This window comes from Nomia melanderi, chromosome 12 (assembly GCF_051020985.1).
Source record: "Nomia melanderi isolate GNS246 chromosome 12, iyNomMela1, whole genome shotgun sequence".
Classification (NCBI taxonomy): domain Eukaryota; kingdom Metazoa; phylum Arthropoda; class Insecta; order Hymenoptera; family Halictidae; genus Nomia; species Nomia melanderi.
In genome coordinates, this window is record NC_135010.1 from 9,212,291 (window position 1) to 9,235,723 (window position 23,433).

At 48.9% G+C, this 23,433-nt stretch overlaps 1 protein-coding gene and 1 long non-coding RNA gene across 6 annotated transcripts in view; one reads left to right on the plus strand and one right to left on the minus strand.

The window, feature by feature from the left end:
• Window positions 1-22,291, plus strand: part of LOC143175139 (uncharacterized) — a 169,732-nt gene extending 147,441 nt beyond the window's left edge. Inside the window, exon 3 of the long non-coding RNA XR_012999810.1 lies at window positions 22,170-22,291. This is a non-coding gene — a long non-coding RNA (uncharacterized LOC143175139). The remainder of the gene's footprint in view (window positions 1-22,169) is intronic.
• Window positions 5,162-19,134, minus strand: LOC116426100 (uncharacterized). Of its 5 annotated transcripts, none has more exons than XM_031974586.2 (4): window positions 17,789-19,134; window positions 12,652-13,023; window positions 10,016-10,093; window positions 5,162-9,467 (listed from the first exon to the last, which is right to left on the minus strand). In XM_031974586.2, exons 2-4 carry the CDS (start codon window positions 12,808-12,810, stop codon window positions 8,424-8,426), a joined length of 1,281 nt encoding a protein of 426 aa, XP_031830446.1. In that variant the 5' UTR covers window positions 12,811-13,023; window positions 17,789-19,134; the 3' UTR covers window positions 5,162-8,423. The 5 variants fall into 5 exon arrangements, with proteins under 5 accessions (XP_031830446.1, XP_031830447.1, XP_076228719.1 ...); XM_031974587.2 differs by having other exon boundaries at window positions 17,778-19,134; XM_076372604.1 differs by lacking the exon at window positions 17,789-19,134 and adding an exon at window positions 15,763-15,788.
• Window positions 22,292-23,433: the final 1,142 nt, after the last annotated feature.

Sequence of the window (23,433 nt, forward strand, 5' to 3'; positions counted from 1 at the left end):
AATGACAGTTTAGGACGCGTCTGCGGATCGAATCGACGCGAACACCTTCGTGGTATCTTGGTTATTGTAATGCCGCGTCTACGCCTAGGAGTTTCTCTTCCCAGACGGTGTCCCGGAGCGACGTGTCCCGGCGCGGGTAACCCAAAGAAATTTTGACTCGAGTAATTTCTCTTTTCGGCTCGGATTTAAATTGACAGCTGTGAAATATGATGTTCCGTGGCGCTTAATTTAACACCGGAAAGGATTAATACGTTTCTTTTCCCTATCGTGGCTGTTTGTCGTTCGCGATTACGCAATGTCGACCGCCGGAAAAGAAACGAAACGACAGGATCGAAGAGGGAAACGACGAGGTTCGGCCGCGAGGAAAGTGTAATCGGAGATATCCCTCCCCCCCTCTCAGCGTACCGCCGCCGCCGTTGAGTGAACGTTATTTCCACGGAATTGGATTCCGCTTCGATTCGCTGTTCCTCCTCGTTCGGAGCCGCGCGCGGCGCATAATGAAACGTGCGAGCCACGAAAAATATGCATTCTCGCCGCGCATCGCTTACCACAGAATTCCCTTATCGCGGCCGGCCCCCACCGCCGTTATAAATGGCCGTGATTCAGGAACAAGAATTCACAGATACGCCGTCCGAACGATTCCTTCAAGTTTCTTCTCTAGCCGCGTCCCTAAGGACGTATCCGCGTGTAACACGATCGTCGATTAATTACGGAACGCAACAATGCCGAAGCGCACGCGTTCGCTTCTCGATAGGGCTGTGGTTTATAAAAGCCTCTAATCCTGGGAGCTTCGAGAGGAAAACATAAGAGTTTATAGAATTCTATAGAGCTTCAATCTCCTAAGTTTAGAGGATCAAGCTTAAAGGCAGAATCTTTGAATGAGCTCAAAAATGAGCTCAGAGCTTCAAAAATGAAGGTTGAAAGCTGTATCTTGGAAGTTTCATAGGTCAAACTTAAATGTCGAGGTTTTAAAAATTTAGAGTTCCATAGAGCTTCAATCTCCGAAGCTTCAAGGGTTAACCTTAAAGGTAGAGTCTCCGAAAACTTAGAGTTCTATTAACTTCGAATCTGCGGAGCTTCGAAATTGAATGCTGAAAGCTGAATCTTCGAAGTTTCAAAGATCAAACTTAAAAGTTGAGTCTTCGAAGGTTTAGAGTTCCATAGAGCTTCAATTTTCGATGTTTCGAGGATTATAAAGACTGAGTCTTTGAAAGCTTAGAGTTCTATTAAGTTCGAATACTCGAATCTTCAAAATTGAGCCTTGAAAGCTGAATCTTCGAGGTTGCAAAAGTCAAAGTTACAAATTAAGTTTTCGAAAGCTTGGAGTACTATAAAGTTCGAATGTTCAAAGCATCAAAACTGAAACTTCAAAGTTGAGTCTTCAAAGTTTCAAAGCTTAACTTTGAAGCTTCGAAGGTTCTATCCGAGCTTCTGAAAAGCTAGTAAACGTACACATTTAGCTATTTATTCGTCGGAACGGTGCCTCCAATGTCGCGTCCACTGGAACCGAAACTTAGAAGTTTCTCTACAGCGATTACCTCGTAATTGCCCGAGATACGGTTCCGGGGACGCTTGGACAGGAAGGCAGAGGAAAACAGGAACGGGCGGGAATGAAAAAAAACCAAGATATTTGTCAAGTGTCATGGAGGCAGAGGCCGGTCACGCCGAGCCGATGATGCGGCTCTTATTAATGATCGTCCGCGCGATTTCTCGAAAGCGGGCCCCGCGCCTACGCAGCAACTTTCGATCAAGAAAGTTCCGATGACACAGCTGAACGTATCATTCGGACCGGGAATAATTAAACGGGCGGCTTTTTTCGGGAAGATGGAAGCGATGTCTGGATACACGGAAGCCGTGAGTTTTGTTTGACTCGAGGTCTAAGATAGAAACGATTCAAGGTTCCGTTGCAATATAAGGATAAAACTTGAGATACGTTATCTTAAAAATATGAGAAGACATTTTATAAACAGTACGTAAATCAATCTTTTTTGGTCGATTCGCTGATTTTATTATCCTTTTTCCGAATACAGACGGGGGCATTAGCATTGATTAGCTGAAACAGCTAGAAGACTACGAATTAGCAGCTTTGCTACCTAGTTCTTGGCAAGACGTGTATTTCCTGGAACATGCAATTTTAAAACGGCGTAATATTTTATTTCGATGGAACGTCGCCGGCGAAATAAGACAAATCGCGCAGACATTGGCAGTACGGCCTCCGTTGATTTCATTCGCCTGTATAGCGTGTAGCCGTCAATAATAGGTTTAGCGGACCTTTCGGCAGAACCTGTTCCCCGCTCTTTTCATTAATCTTCCTTATTATTGTCCCCTGACGCATTAACGATTGTAATACACAACCATAATGGATCGTACATTTTTGTTCTCCCTGTACACGATCCGCCAATGTCAGTGTCGAGAGCCCGAAGGCGCAAAGACCTCAACGGAACACAGATTTAAACGTTGTTCCCGAACGTCGCCGAACTTCTGATCATCCATCAACCTCCGTCGCCTTAAAATCGTTTCGAAGCTCTATAAACTTTTCATGGTAAACAAAGAACCAATTAACAACACGTTGATCCTCTATTCCTCCTAATACTACAATCATTCACAATATTAAATTTCACAGTGAAACCTCTCGAAAACGAAATCAAGAAAATTTGTATTCTCCCCAACGTAATCTTTGCAAATTAAAACCTTCATAAAACACATCATACGTCTCACAAATCGCAATCACATCAGTGATCCTTTATTATCCATAACTCAACAATGAAACTAACATAAATAAGAAAGACAAAAATGCAGCGTTATCAAGAACAAGAGATCCCTCTATCGACTAACAACACATTGAAACTCATAATACAAACACGAAGCTATTTCCAAATTCACCCGATAATTCCCGAGTCGCTACCGTCCCAAAAATCCCGGCGACCCAGGTTCGCCGTATAAAGGAACGTTTATTATCCCCGCTACCAGAGCGCTGAAAAACATCTCCGGCGTCGGGCCTCGAGTCCTCATCATCTCCCCGCCGGCCGTACGACAGCATCCCTTTCCCGTCTCAGCGGCGATATTAGGTTTACGTCCACTTGAGGATCCTCTTACGACGGTGCGTGTGCAACGTACCCAATTAGCGAGACCGCAAGAGAGCGACTTCTCTCCCTTTCTCCGTCCTCTCTTCCGCCTCCCCTGCATTCCGCGCTCCCCGGCGCACACTTACTTAGGGTCAAACGCTCGTAAACGTCCGGCGAAACGCTCGACCCGACCCAACCCGGCGCGGCTCGGACACGTCGCCGTCGGTTCCCCGTGAAAAACACATTCAGAATTTCCCGACGGCCAATCGGACGGTACCACTGTGACCCCGGATTGTCAACCTTAACGCTGTGCCCTCTCTCCTTTCTCTCCCTCTTTCTCGTTGTTCCGTCTTTCTCGCCGGGATCCCTCCCTCCCTCCCTCTCCGCCGCTACTTTCCTCTTTCTCTTGTTCCCCGTTTCTCTCCGGTACTCTTGGCAAGCTTTTCACCGGAATTTTCTATCGCGGGCCTCACGGTAACGGCTTGATTGGCCAAGCCCACAGGCCACAGGTGTAGTAAACCTCTTTACCTCACGCACTCGCCGGTAATGGCCCCGCTTACGCTCGTGCCGCGCGCATCTGCCGACCTCGTCGCCGAGCGCGCGCGCGGGGTGTACGCGTTACTATTCCCCGGCGATTTCTTTGCAAACAGATTGCCTCGAGAAAGGCGGCGGAGGTGAAAGTTCCGGTGTATTTTGTTAGGAATCGCTCGCAGCGATTTTCCTGGTTTCACCTTTGGTGCCGATCACGAATTTGTGCTTATCGGATTCGACGGGCTGGCCGATTGGACATCTGCTTTCTGGTTGCTCTGAGTTGGGACTGGGTGAAAATTTTTTTCCTCGTCGGTGGTAGTTTGACGAGCAACTAATTGCAGTTAAAACTTTGAAACTTTTAGTATCAAATGAAGATTAAATGTTCTTTTATTTAACAACTGAAGGACTTTCCATCGAAACGCGATGATCCTGAAAGCCTAAAACCTTTCAAAATCTTGTTTCTAAGATTATAAACCTAAGTACCATTTCTGCTACAGTGAATCCTATTTCTGAATAAACAGCAGTTTAATAATCCCAACGCATACAATCGAAACATTCTCCAACCAAAACACACCTCTGTCCCAGTAAATCGGACCAGCAACTTATCGCCATTTTCGTCGTAGATCGTCCAAGATGTCGCTATCGCGCAGCGCGGATCCCCGCCACGGCGAGCATCAACCTGACGTAACGTCGTTCGCGCGAACAGCAACGAGAACGTACACACGAGCGCGATCATAACGAGTCGAGCGTGAAAAGGCAAGCCGGCAATTAGATAAACGAGTCGTGAAATCGATAGAACGTACGCGGACAGGGAACAGAATGCAAATCAAGTCTGAACAATCAATTGTTCGAGACGGAGGCGCGGAATCCGCGCGGCTTCCTCGGTGCCTTCTGGAGAGCCATTCAACGGGCAACCGGTCCTTCCAGCTCTTCCGGTCGCCTCCGCTCCCCCCTCCCTCTGTCGACACCCCTAATTCGTTTCGTCTGTCCCCTTCGGAGGGAGTTTATTAATTTACGAGAAACCGGACGGTCCGTTGTCCCGCGAGATTTACATAACGTGTTGAAAATACGTGGCGAATGAAGGTGAAAAATGAAGTAACCGTTCGCTCATAAAAAGAATATAAACGGTGGGGGTTTATGGGTTCGGTCCCGGTCGGCGGCGTTAGGACGAAGGATTTTTCATCCGCCCCCCAGCTCCCTGGCCCCGGTGGATCCTTCGGCTCAACGCGGCGCGGCGCGGCGCGGCATGGCGATCCGGTCTTTCAATTTCGACATTAATAACAGACGCGTGTGACTTCAGACCGCGTAAACATCGTAAATCATCCCGGTATACGTTACGTAGGCGTGATATATAGAATCGTACCTGTCTCATAATAGGATCCGCCGATGTTCAGTGTCCGCGCGACGCTGTTCCCGCGCAGGGAATCGCGGGGAAATGAATCGGCGCGTGTTAATAAACCGAATAAAATGGAAACGGCACAAAAGCCGCGAACTCCACGCAACGCGACGTACGAGTTCTCGTTTTATTTCTCATGAGATTCGATTTGGAGAGACTGAGAGACGCGTCCACGTGCATAATCATTTATTTCCAATGTTCTTTTTGACAAACAATAGTACAAGCTACAAACATGTCTCAAATAAATAGACAACATTAAATAATTTTGCAACGTCCTAGACGGGATACATTCTTCCAGCATCCCGCGATTGGTAGGTTGAACAATCCACTCGTCAATTTTCCTCCGGCTGATATGCTTTTACAATTAAGACTAGACAAATGTTTTTTTCTCGTGAAAATGTGTTACCCAAACAATTACGCAACCTGGTCCGTCGATCGTAACTAGGCCGACGCAACCCCCGAAAAAGTGTCTCTTTACGTAATCCAGGGACACGGGCTGCCTCTCGAGAAGGTTCGCGGGTTTCGCACACGTCATCGTCCGTTGACAGCGACTTTTCCCGGCGGCGCACACGTGGACCGAAAATCTCGGAAACCTGAAACGTCGGGAGACCACTAGAGCTCGTTCGCCGGACATCGAGTGGCCGCCCCGTTCCCTTCCTCGTCCCCGCCTAAGTCAACAAAACGAGCGGGCCCGGGCGTTTTAACGTCCGGGGTTACGGGCACCGGGAGTGTGTCGTGGATACACGCAGGTGCACGCAGGTGAATGCTGCCGATTGTGTCACTTCCCGTGAATTCCGTGTCCCTCGGACGGTCCGCGACGCGGAACACGTGGAAACCTCGCGCTCGGCTCGCTTAAGAGCAACGATCTTCTTCTGGTCTCGAGACAAATTCCAAAGAATGAAAACGAATTTTCCTCGGTGACAGTTAAGAAGTCAGGAAAATATGACTTCGATTCTTAATTTCGCATATAAAATAGCGTGAAATGTGTATTATGACCGTAGACTCCCAATAAGTGATTCGCTATTTCACAAAATCAAATTCTTGCGCATTCCTAGCGTTCCAGAACATTTTTCCTAACGAATCATCCGCCATTCCGTGCTACAACCGGGTCACATCGATACAACAAAATGGCGGATCACCGGTTGTAACGTCGAAATAAGTTAGATTCGAATATTCCTCGAGTTCCCCGCTCGCGCGGTCATCGAAGTCTCCGAGTCGTCGCGGAAGCCCCGTTCTGCGCCTCGCTCGCGCGCGCTGGCAGCCCGCAGAAGAAGATCATTACGATTTTATGATTTTTGTCCCCTCGGCATGTGTAAATCACCGGCGTAACCCGGCCGCAAGAACGGGCCAAGATTTACGCGCGAGGTTTATAGATCGAAAGAAGAGAAATGATAATAATAAATCGAAGGAAACGCGTCCCTCTTGTTAGCTCGAGCGCCGTGGCTCGGACGATTTCTTTCTTCCCTCGGACGTTCGTTTTTTCTCTCTTCTTCCTCCTCGTTTTCCGACGGCCGAACGTTTCTTACTCGGCGAGACCGTCCATAAAGCGCGGAGGCCGGGACGAAACGAAAGAAGAGGGCTCGCACGCGGTTACCGCGTACGCGAACAGAGCATGGAGTCACATTAGAAACGCGATACCGCCTATGATAGTCCGCGCCATAGATCGGGGCCGGGCTGGCCGGGGCCCGTGCGAGCGCAGTTCCTCATTGCCAGCGCGCCGTTCATAAATTATCGCAAGTTATGATATATTGCGCGGGGACCGTGAAATTTCCCCCGATTCGAGACCCAGCGTAATTAGCAGTAAACGCTACGCGCAAGGACGACCCCGCCGCGCTTCCCCGTCACTCGATCCTCGTTAAGGACACGCGTCCAAGGTACTCCTTCGAAATTCTTTCCTTCCCTCGTACACTGGCCGTTCCGCCGACCGACCGAAACAGTCCGCTCCGAGTGGACGCGCGGCCAGGCGGCTTATTAGCGGCGCGGCGTCGCGTTAAAACGGAATTCACCGGGGAAACGCGTTCTCGCGCGGCGTGTCAAGGGTCGCACGAATTTATTATCGAATAAATAACCCGATAGACAGGGCGGGATAGGCGTGCACTCGCGCACGGTGCGCGCAACAGGCCCCTGCACAGCGCAACTCGCGCCGACGGGATGGAATGCGAGAGACGCGCGAGACGAAAGTAATCGAATACCATCTCGAGTTCGAGGTACGTGATTACGGACGCTCGCGTAAGGGAAACGATGATCGAGGAGAGATTTAATGAACGACGATCAAGGCGCCACATATTGGCTATACAATATTCTTTATTTTACTTCGTATTCTCGCCCGAACACATGCCGGACTCGCGCGCTTGCGTATCGTTCGATCGCGATCGCCACTCTCCGCCTCACCCTTTTTTTCTCCTCGTCTTACTTCTTTCTCCTCTTCCCTTGCCCCGCCGATCTGCCGCGAGATCTCTTCCGATCGCGAAGGAAAAATATTTGCAGAAACCGTACGCAACACTCGATCCCGTATTACAATTTTCGAACGAAAATAAAAAGGTCGAACACACCGTTAGGCTCTTCCCGCGTAATTCGACGAGGAGATCGATGTAGCGATCACGCACACTCTTTCTCTCTCTCTCTCTCTCTCTCTCTCTCTCATACACACACACTGTACGGTATCACGGGTGTACACTTCTCGATCTCGTTAAATAAGAAACACGCTCGGTATAAATAAAGAAAGATACGTGAGAATCTCGTATTGGTCGAGGGTCGAACGTAACACTGGCCATTCCCGAGCGTCGGAGGCGGCTTCCGGCCGCTCCGCTCGATCGCGGTATCCACGATAAACGCACCACACACGCACAGGTAAATATTTATATATACATATACATATAATTAATCTATGTATATTACTTGCCGCACATCGGACGTGCGCGTCGTTTAAACGTTAAACTATCACGTGGCTTTTTACTGGCACCCTGTACCCGGCCGGGGAAGCTCGAAGGCACCGGTTAAGGCACAAACTCTGACGATCTTCCGGTTGCTTACTTCACCTGGCGACCAACAGGCCGGTACTTGAGCAATTTCATCGATCCGACCCTAAAGTCGACTCAACAACCTCTGCACGTTAGCTTCTTCCTCCAATCCCCAGCCATCTGTCACTTCCCCATTGAACTAAAAAGAACTGTACACTTCTCTCGTCGTCTTCCTCTCCGATCTTCGAACCGAAATGTTTTCGTTCCACGAGTCTTCGCGTGACCTCTCCGAGGATCACCCTTTCGATGTCACTTGAGTCTACGATTCATCTCGCAACGCTTCCGCGAAAGGACAACAATGTGGCTCTCTGTGCGGAGAGGCCCGGTGCCTCCACAACGATCCCCAGGCGAGCCACTCGCTCCAGAGTAAAAGTCCCGTTTCCATCAAGTGCTATCGTCGCGGCCCCGGGGTCATGTCTTCCTGGTGAGATCGAGCGGCGGCCCCGTGTCCTGCTGCACGTCGATGTCCTCCTCGCTGTCCGTGGACCTCTCCTCCTCCGTACTGGCGGTGTCCACCTCCAGCTCCTCCGTGGGCCCTGCCTTCATGCTTAAATCGATGGGCTGGTCCTGTTCCGGGCCTAGGGACTTCAGGAACGCCAGACTCTTGTCGTGCGCGACTTCCATTTGGCTCCTCTCGCAGGTCTCGTCGTTCTTACATTCCTCCCGGTTGTTGCTTCTGTTCTCGTCGTCCCTCTTCGACGAAGGTGTTGATCGCGCGCTAACGCTGTCGCTGGACGAGCTAGTCGAGCTGGCTACCATCTGCGAGGCTTCGACCTGGTTCACGTAGGGGACGATGAACCGCTGCTGGAACGGGAAGAACGGCGCGTTCAGCAGCTGCATGTGCGACAACGCCGGATGGAAGAACGGCGGGCCACGCCACATGGGGAACCTGGACACTTCCGGCCTCAGCAGCTCGTGTGGCGCTCGGACCAGGTCCATGGGCCTCAGAAGAGGATCCTGGCCGCTGACTCTCGCCGGTATTTCCGGCGTTCGTAATTGCGACGGCAGGTCCTGCGGCCTCAGGACCGAATCGTCCCGCTTCGGAAACCTATCCTGTTGATGATGATGGTAGTGATGGTAACTGTTCGCTGTCGTGGTGGTTGTGGTGACCATACCGACTACGTTCGACGAGCTCGTCGTGCCAGCGTTCTCGTTATTGTTATTGTTATTGTTCGCCACGTCCAGGGAACCGAACGCCTTCTCGTAGGCGGACTTCGAGTCCTTGACCATGCGCGTCTGCACCTGGTGGCTCTGTTCCTGCAGCAGGCAGTGGATCTTGAACCAGTTCGAACGGCGGCCGTAACGGGAGCCGGACTTCGACATCCCGACCATCAGACACTTGCGCAGACGGCACGCCTTGCACGCGGTTCGGTTCTTCTTGTTGATCACGCACACGCCGCCGTTCTTGCATTCGGAGATGCTCCCTAGATTGTTGTAGGTACGGCCGAAGAACGACTAGGGGGCAGAAAACAGGCTTGTGATTTTCGGTGGGAGGGGATAGCGCCGGGTATCGTTAATCTTCAAGTGGTTCGTAGCGTTCTTTGGAATGTGTTTCGGTTAAATGCGGTTCGTAGGGTTTCAGGGAGAAGTTTCCTGGTCTCCTAATTGTGCTTTCAAGGGAACTAATCTTCTACGCGTGTACGGATAACGAAATATTCTTATCGTCTTCTAACGACAAGCATCTTTCCGGTGTTGAAACCGTGCGTCAATTGATAACACAACGGGGCAATCATCGGTAGACCGAATAATTACACGTAATTGCGGGATTGTTAATACAGGGAGCAAACTTATTTAGGATCGCCTCAATCAATTCCGCGTCGGACTATTAATCAGACAGTTAATAGCTTTTAGCCACTTCCCCGGAGTAACTCGTTACTCGGCTACTTAATCTAAGTTGGCCGGCCGATGCGCGCGAGGCGAGTGAAATGATTATTAAATTATTCAGTTTTTGCCGTGGGCGTGGTGATTACGATAAAAAGGCGACGGACTAGACGGATACTAACCTTGCAACCTTCGCACGTGAAGGCCCCGAAGTGAAAACCCGCGGCCGGCTCTCCGCATACCCTGCACAGCTGATTCATCTGCAACAAAAAGGCGCGACGTGTGGTTACGTTTCAGCTAAGAAACCGAAGACGCTCGGAACACTGGTCCAACGATCGCGGGACCGGTGCCTAAGCCCGCAATACGTGCCAATCACTGGGGACCGTCTCCCGTCTCCGATCCGCGATAGCGGAAAAAGAAGGAAAAGAAAAAAGTCCGCAGTCCCCGGCTAGCCAGACACGCTCCGAGCAAGTGTTCCCCGCTGCTAACGCTATTTATTCCAGCGACGATCGGCGGGACGCGTTTGGTAACGCCGGATTAATCATTGAGCAGTTAACAAGCTCCCCGCAAGCGACACGTATACCCGGCGCGCACGCGTTTCCCTCGCGTCTCGCAACACCGAAACGATTAAAACCGCCGTGGATACCGAAAGAGTGGGGAAAAAACGCGTCGATGATTTTGCATGATTTATAGGCGATCGACCGAGCAGATCCGTGAATGATGGCAATTCCCGTCGATATCGCAACTTGCCGGTTCCGCTCGAATCGAGCGCAACTCGGCCGCCGATCACCGGCGGAGACCTGAACGTATTTGGGTATTCGATCGATTGATCTTCGGGTAATATTATTTTCTTCGGAAATTCGACTTTCTAGTATGAACCGATCGCAAGCGACAAGGGGAACGCGTGTTCTTTCGATTGGAATATTTCAATTTCGCACGTCGCGCTTCGACAGGTTGAGAATCCTCGCAAGAGGATCGGAGCGGTTCGCTCTCGAAAACGGTGAAAAGGACCGTTTCCCGCGTTCTCTCTGGCCAGGCAAGAACCGTCGGGGATTCGGTTGCGAGACCGTGTTCCTATTAAAACCTAGTTAGCTAGTCATTACCGGCGAACCAGGCTGCGGCCTCCGCGGATCGCGACGATCGAATGAGAAAGGATGACCGAACGGGAAAGGTAAATCGTCGGACGGGAGAGCGTGCGGATCCAGCGGAGATGTTATTCGATTCCACGGCGCAAGAAGGGTGTATCGATTCTAGTTTGCGATTTCGCAACGAGCGTAATCGCCGATGTAAAGGGGCGTCTCGCCGAGCGACGAAATCATATTACGTCAGCCCTGCGCGAGAGAAGAACCTTTCGCGGATCCTGGGAGCTGAGGTCGAGAGGATTATTTCGAAATATTTTTAGAATTCTGATATATCTCGTCTGCCGGTGCCGTAATGGTCCTAGAGATGAATCGACGGGGCTCTGTCAGGTGACTCTTGTGATTGGAAATGAGTGACGTTGTGTCAATGGAAGGTAACTTTAATTCAACCTCTGCTGAACCGGGGATTCTAAAGGGACCTATACAGAAAGGCTCGACATTTCTAATTGTATCAATTGTTACTCTCTGATTTATGATTCATTTAACTCTATCAAATGCATAACACTTAAAATAGGCAAAATTCAAAATACCCTAATAACTATACAGATCTTCCATATTTACTTTCCAAATTTCAAATCCTCAGCGTCAAACGATTCTAGTATCATTATCCATTAAAGCATTGCTATACATTATCCAGCATGAATTACAGTATTCTTCTTCCAATAGTGAGAACATTAAATAAAGAAAGTGAAATGAAATAAAAAGGGGCAGTTCTCCTTTTTGCCGTGGTGCAAATGTATCTGGGTGAGACGGCCAACGGCTTCTTGCTGGTACGCCGGCAAAAGCGCAGGCTCGGTGCAAGGTAAAAAAGGTTAAACGTCCAACAGATGACGCGGCCGTGTCACCTCGGTTCTAATCCCCTGCACTCGGAACGGAACTAAATAATGGTCCCCGTGGCCCGATGGATCTCGACCGTCGACGTTCTCTCTTTCTCCCGTCCGCGCGGACAACCTATCGGCGTTCTTTACCGTTCCACCTCCGCGGCACCCGCGATTCGACCCTTCTCGGCCGCTTAATCGCACACCCGCAACCGTGGGGACGTCTCATTAAGTAACGCGCGAAGGTAATGCCGATGACGAATGGGACTCGACGAAGAAATGAAAGTACCGTGCCAACCCGGGGATCTTTTTCCTCGCGTTACACGGCCGATGATTCGCCTTTATCGGCGCCGCAGCCCGGTCACCGGTGTCTACGGGTTTTTTAGGGGACTCAGCTGCGAATCGTCGATTTGAACCTGTTCTTCGCCTGGCTTTTTTCACCATTCGCGTGTAAGTACTTGAAACAACGTGCCATTTACGTGAATATTATAATTATATCGAGTGAACAAGCTGTTGGGTAGATTAATCGAAAGGCTCTAATACAAATAACAACGTATAGGACGGAACACCGTAATTAGAGATTCTCGAAGTTTATGACACGAACGAAATATACAGTCCACTTGTACATATCCGACAGAACTTCCTTCGTTCAAGTTCCTGCGCGTTTAATCGTCGCTAAGATAATTATGCCGCGATGCACGTACATTTTAGGATAAGCTTCGATCGAGCCCCCGGCGGAAGTGATCTCAGAGAGGAACGAACAATGAGTCCTCTAGCGAAACCTGGCCGGGTTCGACAAGGGGAAAGAAACGCCGCGTCGATCGGAGAGAAAAATAAAAGAAAACTGCAAAAGGAACTCACCACGTCGGTGTTGGCCGCTGCCGAGGCGATCGTCGACGTAGGCGTCCACCACCCTGCGGTGGCGGATGTCGTACTTGTAATGATACCAACACCCGTTGCACCAGGGATGGATCCGCTCCCAGCCAATCCTGCCGAGCTCGACAAATCGCCCACGTCCATTCGATGTTCTTTAATCTCTCGCTGTAAACGGTTCGAGCCGGTCCCTCGAGCCGTCTGTTCCGTGTTCGATGCCGCGGGCCGACATTTTCGCGCGTGTCCAACAACCTACGGCGCCGTTCAAAATTTCGTCGAACGCCACGGATTCACTTTGGATCGCGGTGGACCGGTACCACCGGCCTCTCCTCTCCTCTCTTTTACGGGATCCCGTGTGAACTGGAATCACAAGGGTGCACTCGAACACTCGGAGAATCACACTTTCAAACGTTTAACATCGTTAGCGCAGCTAATCTTTGGGAAGTGGCCATTGTGTAATGGATATTTAGAAGAGATATAGGTCGCTTTTAGGATACTGTGTGATGACAATTTTTGAATATATTAACCTTGAGATATTATATAAATATTGCATTAGTTGTTATACGAAGAATTACTGTGTCAAGTTTGAAAAATTCACTGATCTTTATATCTTGAAAAAGGGCACTTGTATCATAGTTGATATTAATTAATTACGAATGTATAAAGTAGATACAATCAAGTAGCTAGTACGAGTAATGGTACAGTAATCAAACAGTATTCAAATTTGACAGTTCACTTCGAAGGAAGACTATTAAGAGGCAAATCTTGGAAGAAGATTCACAAAAGTTGCAATACCCTATTCCACAATAGTAACCACGTTATAAGTTTATAAAGCTTTTTAATGTCCCTCCAATCACACCTTTCCAGAGACGTTCGCCGAGATCCTCCGGTAAAAAGCTTCGTATCGGAAACGAGGCTGCCGTCAGCCGAAAATTCGAAACATTCGGATCCGCCATTTCTTGCGCGAATCTCGTTGGGCCGAACCGAGATAACATGTCGTGTTTACAGCGGTGTAACGCCATTACCATGTTAACGGAGCCCGCCTCGCAAGAGGCGCATAAATACGAGCGCTAATTACGGCGCCGGCCACGTATTAATTTCATCCGCGCGCGGGAACCGAACCCGTGTACGCCTGGTGAACACCGACGCGTGTAAACGTGTCCGCTTCCGATTAACGAGGTTCCGTTTTTGATGCATTAAAAATAATAAGCGCCGCCCTTACACGCCACGCACGCCACCATTTTGTTTTAAACTGTCGGTCCGCGCGAAATTATTTTACGCGACAGAATCACGCTCGACGATCCTCGCGTTGCACGTTTAATCGGTGGAAAGGGGAACTTTTCGAATGGATTAACGAATGGATGACAATTAAACGCGAACCGGTTGATTCGAATGTGTAGAGAAATTCCTAAAACTTCAATTAGAATTTATTATACAGGTACTTAGCTTATATTCCAACGTTATCATGTAGAAACAAGGATAATTGAAAAGTTTGTGACATAGAAATAATATATGAATTAAAACTCAAAAGAGTGATTTCAATGTACCTCCTTTACTACTTTTATGAACTAAAATGAGTACCGAAATATACTGCGTTCTTAACACTTAGCCAACCGAATGGGGAGATTTCCAACTTTTCACTTAGCAACGTACTGCCTTTTATTCTGTTTATCTTTTCTTTTGTTATTTAGTAAGTCTTTAAGTGGGATTATTTGCAATTCATCAAATACGGTTCTTGCTTTTACGAAACACAGTTTCTAACCGAATTAATTGAATTCAATTGAAGATAATGGAGGAGATTGTAGTTCTTCTTAGGCAGTCGTCTAAGTATTAAGATATCACAAATGTTTAACGAAACACATCAATCTAGTAATTAATGCACGTCCATTCGAAAAACCAGTGGCATCCTCGAGAAAGTCGAGGGAAAATTCAAATTACAAATTGCACCGGGAATGAATGTTGCCCTTTTTTCCCTTCCGTGTCCATCGGATTCCGGTTGTTCAGTTGTCGAGAAGATATCGATACGTTTGAAGGATGAACGACAAGCGAGAAATACGAGGAGGCTCGCGATGCCGTGACGTCGGTAAGTTTTATCGCCAGACGTCTTCCTTAAATAATGACAAATTAATTAAGAGTCCGTGTACCCGCGGAAGACCGGTTCGGTTGAATGTATCGCTCGCTCGCCGCGAGTCCTATAAATCCCCGTTCCCGCGGGCTAACGTTCCCCGTTGGTATGGGAAATGTAACGCGACGACGTGAACTTCGATCGTCGAGCAAATAGGAGAATAGAATACACTGGAAATATCTACAAAAAAAAAGAAGCAACATACCGTTTCAACCGGATAACAGTAAATTCGAGAATCTCAAAGGATATCGAAAAACGATGGCTCTCCTTGGTTTCATTGAGAGATCATTTCGGTATTCAATCCTCCACATAAATCGAAGGTTATCTATCATTGTGGCGAATCGTTGACGATGCTAAAATTTCAAAAGTTCTCCGAGTGGATCTCATTAACCACCGAAAGAAGACCTCTCGCAGGCGACATCGATTCCCGAAATTTTCGGCGCAATTACGGTATTAATAATTCATTGCCGAATCGCTATTACGGTCGGCCGGGCTTACGTAACCGGCTGAGATCGGCTAGACCGTTTTCGCGCCGAAACTAGCTTTCAAACCGATAAAGTTCCATTTACTCGCCGGTTGAGTCGTAAACACGCGCGCCCGGGGATCCCGAAAAGGTTAACTCGCTAAGTAATACCTCTGGGCGGACGGTGTCCGCGGGAAATTAAGAGGACGGAATTCTTCCGTCATTCTCGAAATTCTGCAATTAATATTCCCGGCGCGAGTGTTCAGGAACGTTGTCGAAGTAATCTTTGATCGAGCGTTGTTTGCGATGATTCGCGTTCTGCGGCGATAGGAGACGTGTGTAAATAGAAGAGAATAAACAGTATACCGAGAATACAAATGAGACATTGTCAGAGGTATATAAACTACTAAAGTCTACGAAACTGATCATGTTTTAATTCGATTCCCGGGAATGTCGGTGTTTCGCGTGCGAATTAGATTGTAGATGCTGGAGTGGAATTTAGATACTCAACCGAAATTTGATTTTCCAAGGGGCCGTCTGTTATGTGACCGGCATTGTTACGATTCCTGCTGTTAGCGGTACGAACGAGAGAACGAATGAACGCGGCCACTGTGCGATCCGGTTGCCCCGCCGATATTTTCGTGCTCGCGAAACTAGAGAGAACAGAGAGGAGGCGGCTCGCATCGTTACCGCGGGGCCGCAACAAGTTTGCAGTCCTTGAAATAATCGCTCTTTTACCTGCGCGCGCGTTATAACCGCGTGTATGCAAACGTAATACATCGCGTCACTCTTGAGAAGACTGGATTAGCGGCACGCACTATCCTACATAGACACCGAAGACGAGCCCTGTCGGCGGCGAGTTATTCCGCAGTCGCGGCGGAATTGAAACTTCAGGCTACGGAGAAGTATTCGCGGAACGGCGGAATCTCTTCTCGCGATAAGGATAGGCCGTGATTTATGGCCGATTCGAATGGAACGAGAATTATTGTTGAAATCGATTACCGATGGGCCTGCGTGCAACCGGGGACACGTTGCGCGTCGTACGCGCGGTGTTATTTATGGATTGAGATTCTCTCGCGTTCGCACTATTAATTAAGGCAGGCTGACGTTTAATTGTTTCAAATGAGGTTCTTTCGGATTGAAAGGAAAAGAAGAAGTTTGATTATTAATCTTGACGTCGTAGCTCTGCGTTTTAACAATCAGTTCTGAGGAAAGAATCTTACGGAGAAATGAATATCACAGTAGATTTCTAATCTTTCGAACAGATAAGGAACGATTAAAATTCACTTAACACGCTGTTCAGTTGCAATTATTCAAGAAAAATGAAAGTATCGATTTATATATTAGTACTGTACACCTCAAATAATCATTTGTGCTACCATCTCCCCGTAGGAAATGTCTGAAGCAGTTCGTTCCCTAACTAGTCAAATTAAATCTCCCAAATCCTTTCATTACCCTACCGAACGTTTTAAACAAATACTCGAGCCAGTCATCCTCCCGTCAGATTTCTCTCTGGAAGACAGCCGAGCAATCTCGCGGCAATCATCGGGATACAATGCGTAGCACCGGCGCGAAGAAGAAATCGTGCGGGCAGGATTACATTGTCGGAGGCGCGAGCATCGACGCCCGGGGCACGAGCGATTTTTACGTGACTTTCCCAGGCCGTCACGGATCATTAATATCCTAATTGTCCGTCAACCCGTACGGACCGGCGCGGCGTGGCCAGCCGTCCTCCGAGGCGATACGGCGCGCCGGCCGTTCGCAATAATAATGATTGAAAGGTGAAACACTCCCGTCAAAAGTATCGGCCGGCGCGTATCGGTTCTTCCCTTCTTTTTCTCCCACCCTTTTTCCGATCGGTCTCTCCTCCTTTTTTTCCCTTCTTTCTCTCTATCGCAAACATCACGATCGCTGGCAACCCGTGGCAGCCAATGAGTGACGAGCGGCTGCAGCATTAATGAACCGGTTGTGAGCGGCACGTCACACGGATATCATGGCACCGACTGCAGACAGTTGAAATTGTTGTGCCCGGACGTCGTGACAAATTAATCGTCGGCGCCGCGGATCGCCGGGGAACAGGGACGAAACGATGGAGAGAGAAAGAAATTCGAATTGGTTTTTCGTACGGCTGCCTAGCCAGCGGCTACTCGGCTCGTTAAACTCGACGCGAATCTGCGGGCCTCCGGTTGCTCGACGATACCCCTGTAGCTAATCGCGAGAAATCTTATTCCGTAAATTCGACTCCAACGCCGCTTCGTTCTTTACTCGCGTGGAAGCTGAATTAGGGGGACATCGATCGACTTCATTGATTTCGAGTCAAAGTCGCGGTTTTCGATGCTTGAAATTGGAAAGTAACGATTAACGACGAAGAATAGGTCATTTAGAGATGTTCGCAAGTTTCCTTCGAACTCCGCCGCTACTGTCAATCTTGATAGCTTCGTTCTGACCCGTGAAAGTCTCAGGTGCCACGAATCTCGGTTACAAACGCAGGAATCTCTTCGCGTCGACTAGCAAACAGCTACGGACCTAGCATTTACCTTCTGCGTTCAATCGACACCTGTAGCCTCCTGCCAATTGACATCTTCCCCGAACAACATCAGCGAATTCACACTGTATACACACCCTCACACCGCGGAGCGAGCTTCAGTATCCATCGAACCGGGGTTTCTCAGAAATCACTGCCGAGTCCGATCACGACTGTGGAAGCCCGACTTGTAGGCGATTTTCTGCGTTCCTCGGGCGCAACACTCATTTATGCAACACACTTGATTCATAAACTCGAACTCCCGTGCCCAATAATTTCATACTATCGAAAGACAGCGTGACATCGTCGGCCGCGCAGAGTCAGAGAACCACCTGTTCGATCTTCCTCGCGCGCAGTACAGCCTAAACAAACGATCCAGTCCACTCGATGCGAGCATGTCACAGCTGCGGTCAGCTAAGATAATCTCGGCGGGAGCATGTCGGTCCGGGATCCAACGACGAATGCCTCCTCCGCCGCGAATCCACGACGCACTGCGACTTCGACGCACAGAAACCGTCCTCCGGTGTCCGTTTCACGAGTCGTTCCAAGGAGCAAACATAGGCCGCAACCGTCTCGCCCCCGGCGAGAACGATTCAGTCGCGGCAGAACTTCACAGGACGCCGTTCCTCTCTTCCGCCGGTCGGCCGCGACGGTTTCCCCTCGAAAACTGTTCCCTGCGGTCGCGCGAGTGCGCCCGTTTCGCGCGGCGCGCCGTTCGCCGCGATTTCCCGTCCCGCGAGACGCGCACGAGCGGCGTCCACGGAATCCGCTGGTTGCGGCGGGCGCGCGGCGGAATCGCGTGGCGAACACGGCCGGCTCGGGAGCGCGTACGCGGAGGCGGACAAAAAGAAGAGGGAAGAAGACCGTGGAAAGGAAGGGTGGAAAAAAGGGAGAAAAGAGAGGAACAAACGAGGAGAGGAGACACGGGTCGGCGTATAAAAGAAGAATGGAAGGGAGAAGGAGGAACCGGGAAGCGTGGGACAAAACGGGACGAAGAAGAAGAGGACGGAGACGTGGCTGGACCACCGGCCGGCTCGGGGCGTGCGCTCGTGTAGCACGTGGCCGCGAGACTGAGTATCCCCTACCTCGGCCACCTTCGTCAGTCCGTTTGTCCGCCTTGTCCTTATCTTACCTGGCCGACCGAGAAAGACTACCGCGGCCTTCTCTCGATCTCTCTCACCTAGCTCCCCCTCCTCCGTCTCTGCCGCCCCACCTTGATCACTCTCCTTCTTGCTCCTTTTCATCCTCTTCTTCGCCTGCCTCTTCCTTCTATTCGGTTTCTCCTTCTTCTGTTCCTCCTTCTCGATCCTCTTCCTTCTCCGCTGCCTCCTTTATCCGTCTCCTCTTCCTTAAACTCTTCTGTTTCTTCTACTGCTGCTCCTTCTTCTTCTTCTTCTTCTTCTTCTTCTTCTTCTTCTGCTGCTGCTGCTGCTGCTGCTGCTGCTGCCTTTTCTTCTTCGTCTTCTTCTTCTCTTCCTATCCCGACCCTGTTCATCCGAGCTTGTCGATCTCTCCCCGCAAGCGGCATTCATCTCCGTAAGCGTCTTCGTCTTTCCCTTCCCGTGCGCAGAGCGTGCGTGGTCGCGCGAGCGATCCCAGGATACGCTCCACGGTACCCGCAACCTGCGTCTCCCGTGGACAAGCGGCGCGTCGCGACAACGACGGAACCTGGAGTCCCTCGGACGCGGAAGGGGGCCGATGTTTGGAGAGGCTGGGTGGAGTTAGCGAAGCAGATGTTGAGTTCTTGCTGCGGATAGGAGTGCCTTGGACGTTCGGAAGGGTTTGGGGATGATTTCTACGTGCTTCTGTTCCAGTTGCTGGTCGTTTGATGTTCTCCTTCGGAATTCGATATTGTTCTTTATTTTTGTGATACTGGAAGTTTTCTGGTTTCCGAAAGTATCGTGCTTTTTGCTTTGAGAGCGCTTCAGATTTTCATCTAGGGTTTCAAGAAATGTCGAAGTGGGTTTGAAGTACGAGAACTGTTCTAGTTTTGGCACGTTGACGGTTAGAAACTGAGTTCTGCGAGAGAAGAAACTACAGAGTTCGATATTGCATTCGATTTTCTTAGAGAATACTTCGAAATGATCTCGATGCTTGTTTCTCGACTATAAACACTCTCATCGACGCGAAGTCGATTTTGATGCGACGCATGCCAGGAACACCGGCAGACATCGCGTTTACTGAACCGTACAGGCATTACACTTAAATATCCACTTATATTAATATTCTCCGCGCGGAGCGTCCTTCTTCTTCCCACTTTCTCTTAAATCCACAAACCCATGGAGAACCTACGACCGCGAATGCGACTGAAATACACAGAGATCTCGATGCACGCCCCGCGGCGATATTATATCCCGGCTACGCGAACTTTATCCCCTTTCCAGAATGATTCGGCATTCGTTATCACGCGCGCAGTAGACACTCTCGTCGCGAGATAATCCGGCGTTTCTTCTGTGGCGCGCGCGCGGCGACCGGCGCGAGGACGCTAATTTATATCATATACATATAGAATTTTTTCATCCAGCCGGACGAGGAAGAACGCGACGTCGGAATTATCTACAGCGGCGGGGAACAGTGACAAATCTCTCCAATAAAAACGGTTGACGCGCGTGTACGTCATTTATACCGAAAGCCGGCGTCGCCGGACGCGAACCTTTGAGTCGCGACGCGAACCGTGACCAGCAATGAAAATTATAAACTTTCCACGGCGGCGAAAACATTTCCTAACCTTTGTAACAAGTCGACGGTCCATAAAGTTCCCGGAGTACATTTTCCCGGGCTCGGTCCCGCCGTAAGTATCGAAGATAACCATCTATATTTAATGAGCCGTTCATCCGACGCCGCGATTTCCCCGGCTACGACGCTGAAGCACGTGCGGAAAAGCGACCCACTATAAAACCAGCCGCGACGGACACGGTTCCCCGCTTCTCCACGGGGTGATTCGCGTAAGTATAGCAGTCCCTCCTCTGCCCCTGGCCCGCCCCTACCGCGACCACTCGTAAACGTAATCGTGGAAAGCGCTGCCGTGTCGTTTATCACGATATTTTATTGGCCAAGGCCTTTTTCTTACCGTTGCCGCTCGCCAGCGGCGGCGGCGGCGGCGGCGGCGGCGGCGGCGGCGGGCACGGCCAGAACCGACGCGACTTCTCGACGGACGCGATTGTGATCGAGCAAAACCTCGTTTACTGCCTCGCTCCTAGGCCTTTCGCACTTTTACGCGAATTTCCTTGGCGATAAAATTCCGAGTAATGGACGCGGAGGAAGAATTATCTCGGCGAGGCTATTCGCGAGTTTGAGGCACCGGTGAGCAACGACTCGCGTAACGTAATTGGACGCGAAAGTTTCTTTGCGATGGACTGCGAGGATCTGTATCAGAGTTTCTGGGAACAATGGGAAAGCGATGAAACGAGGGGAAATTGAATCGGAGACTGCGGTATTGTTCGTTGGATTGGTCGAAGTTATCGCTCGTGGCCACTGCCGAGAGTTTGGTCTGATAGGGTTTAATGCAATTAAATGTTTCTTAGTTAGTATGAACTTCACGAGTGACAGATGCAAGCCGAGTGATAAATTTGATGTCATAAGGTTATTTTGCAATGTTTGTTGCGTTGAATCGGGGAAATGTAAATGAGAGTTTAACGCCCGCACAGGTGGCACTCTCGGTGATTTCAATGCTGGGTCTGCGGCGGTCATCCTGTCACTCGTTGCCGCAGTAAATTGTACAATTTCGTTTAACTGTTGCATACAGGGGACAGTGAAATATTACATGCACACGGTAACAATTCATCAGAGTATTTATTCGGTTTAAAGTAACATTCAAAGTAAAAGCTAGACTGAGTCATTCGGGTAGATGGAAATATTTTCGCTCGTATTAACAAAACTCATCGCTCTATGACACGGTTCTTACTGAATTGCATCAGTGCACTTACAAATTGACAAGACGTGTTCTATTTTAGCAATGGTGCTTCACTTTTGCGTGTAAAATAATTCTCCGCTTAAACCGTACAGGCTACAGCCACCGAATACTCTACAGGATTTCGTCTTCCCCTTTTCCTTCCGCGAGTGAATCAAATTTTTAAGTAACATATAATGTGTACTCTCTGTATTATCGAACGAAACTTTACGTTTAAACTTTTGCGGAAAAATTCTCGGCAGAGCCAACCGATCGACGTAATAATCGTTCAACTGTGGAAAGACGAAAGCTATTGCAGCTCCGTGTTACTCCGAGCCTTATGTAATTATGTTGGAGTGTTCATCGGGCAGAGTATCGTTGTAAAATGCAAGCGACGGCATGGTAATGCATTATTAAAAATCGCGTCGTGCAGGCTGCGCCTTTGTTGAACGTCGGAGATCCGCGAATGTATTTCAATTACACCCATCCGCCGTTCCCTTGCCAGCTCATTGAAAACGAGACAAATGGTATATATCGTCGTATCACAGCTGAGTGGAATAAACCAGGAGAAGGTTACGTCGTTCGAAGTGGGAGGTGCCCGATCAGCGACCAATAGAAAGAGCCGCCACCCACGAAGCTATAAAAATTAATTTATCACATGGATCGCCGCCTACGCCATTGCTCCGTTCGCGGAGCGGCGGTTCCGCAGCATCCCGACAGGTTACGCTACCTGTCGGGTCTTCCCCGTTTCAGAATTGTACAATCTTTACTATAAAACAGGCAATTCGAAAGTAGTAAGATAAACATGTATATTGAATTATAAAACGTTTATTATCTTTGCGTCACACTACATTTGTTTTTCTTGAATAATATTAACGAAGAGTCGCGCTAATGATTCGAACAATGTGAAGCAAGCTTAATGAAACTGCATTTGTAAGGGCAATAATTAAATTTACGTCATAGTTTATTCATGTTTAATGTTTCAAGCGTATAATAGTAAATGAAAAATTGAAAATTGTAGAAATATTATATTTTTCTTTGAAGGTAAAATTCAAATGACAATGGCAATTTTAGTTTCGAGTTTATATATCGTTTTCCCTTAGAGGACACCACCGTACACGATCATCTTAAAGAATCGATCAATTATCCTACATATTATTGGGGGAATATCTAAACTATCGACGGTATATATGCTTATCGGCTAAGAGTAATATTTACTAGCGAAAGGTAATATCACCGACGAAGGGTAGGATAGAGTTAAGACACGTAAGCAAAGATCTTGCTTTCTCTCAATGCACAAACTTTTTAAGCTGTGTTACTGCGCTACTCGCTTGAGCATTTCGCCGTAGATGGCACCACGGCAGTGTTCCGTTAACAGAAAAATTAAATAAACGAAACCTCTTCCATTCCAATCTCTGATAACACAAAATCCATTAAGGGGAACGACGAAAGCCTGAGTTCCCATAAAAAACAAAGAATACAACAAACGATATGACGTGGAAACTGTACAAGAAAAGAGGTTCTCTCAGCTTTGAATAAGGTTGCTTTATTTTGTTAAAAATATGACTGACATTATTGATTAACAGCGGATTAACGAGCGATCGGGAAACGTATGGAGATACTTTCTTTTACGCATCGTGTTCGATTGAATACCAGCGGTGTTGCGTCGTTCATCAGTTTCGTTTCGGAAAAAAAATGGCTCTCATTCGCGGTCGAAACATGAACAACCTGTACAACGTGTTTCCCTCTGTGTTCGTGTGTCTGTCCGT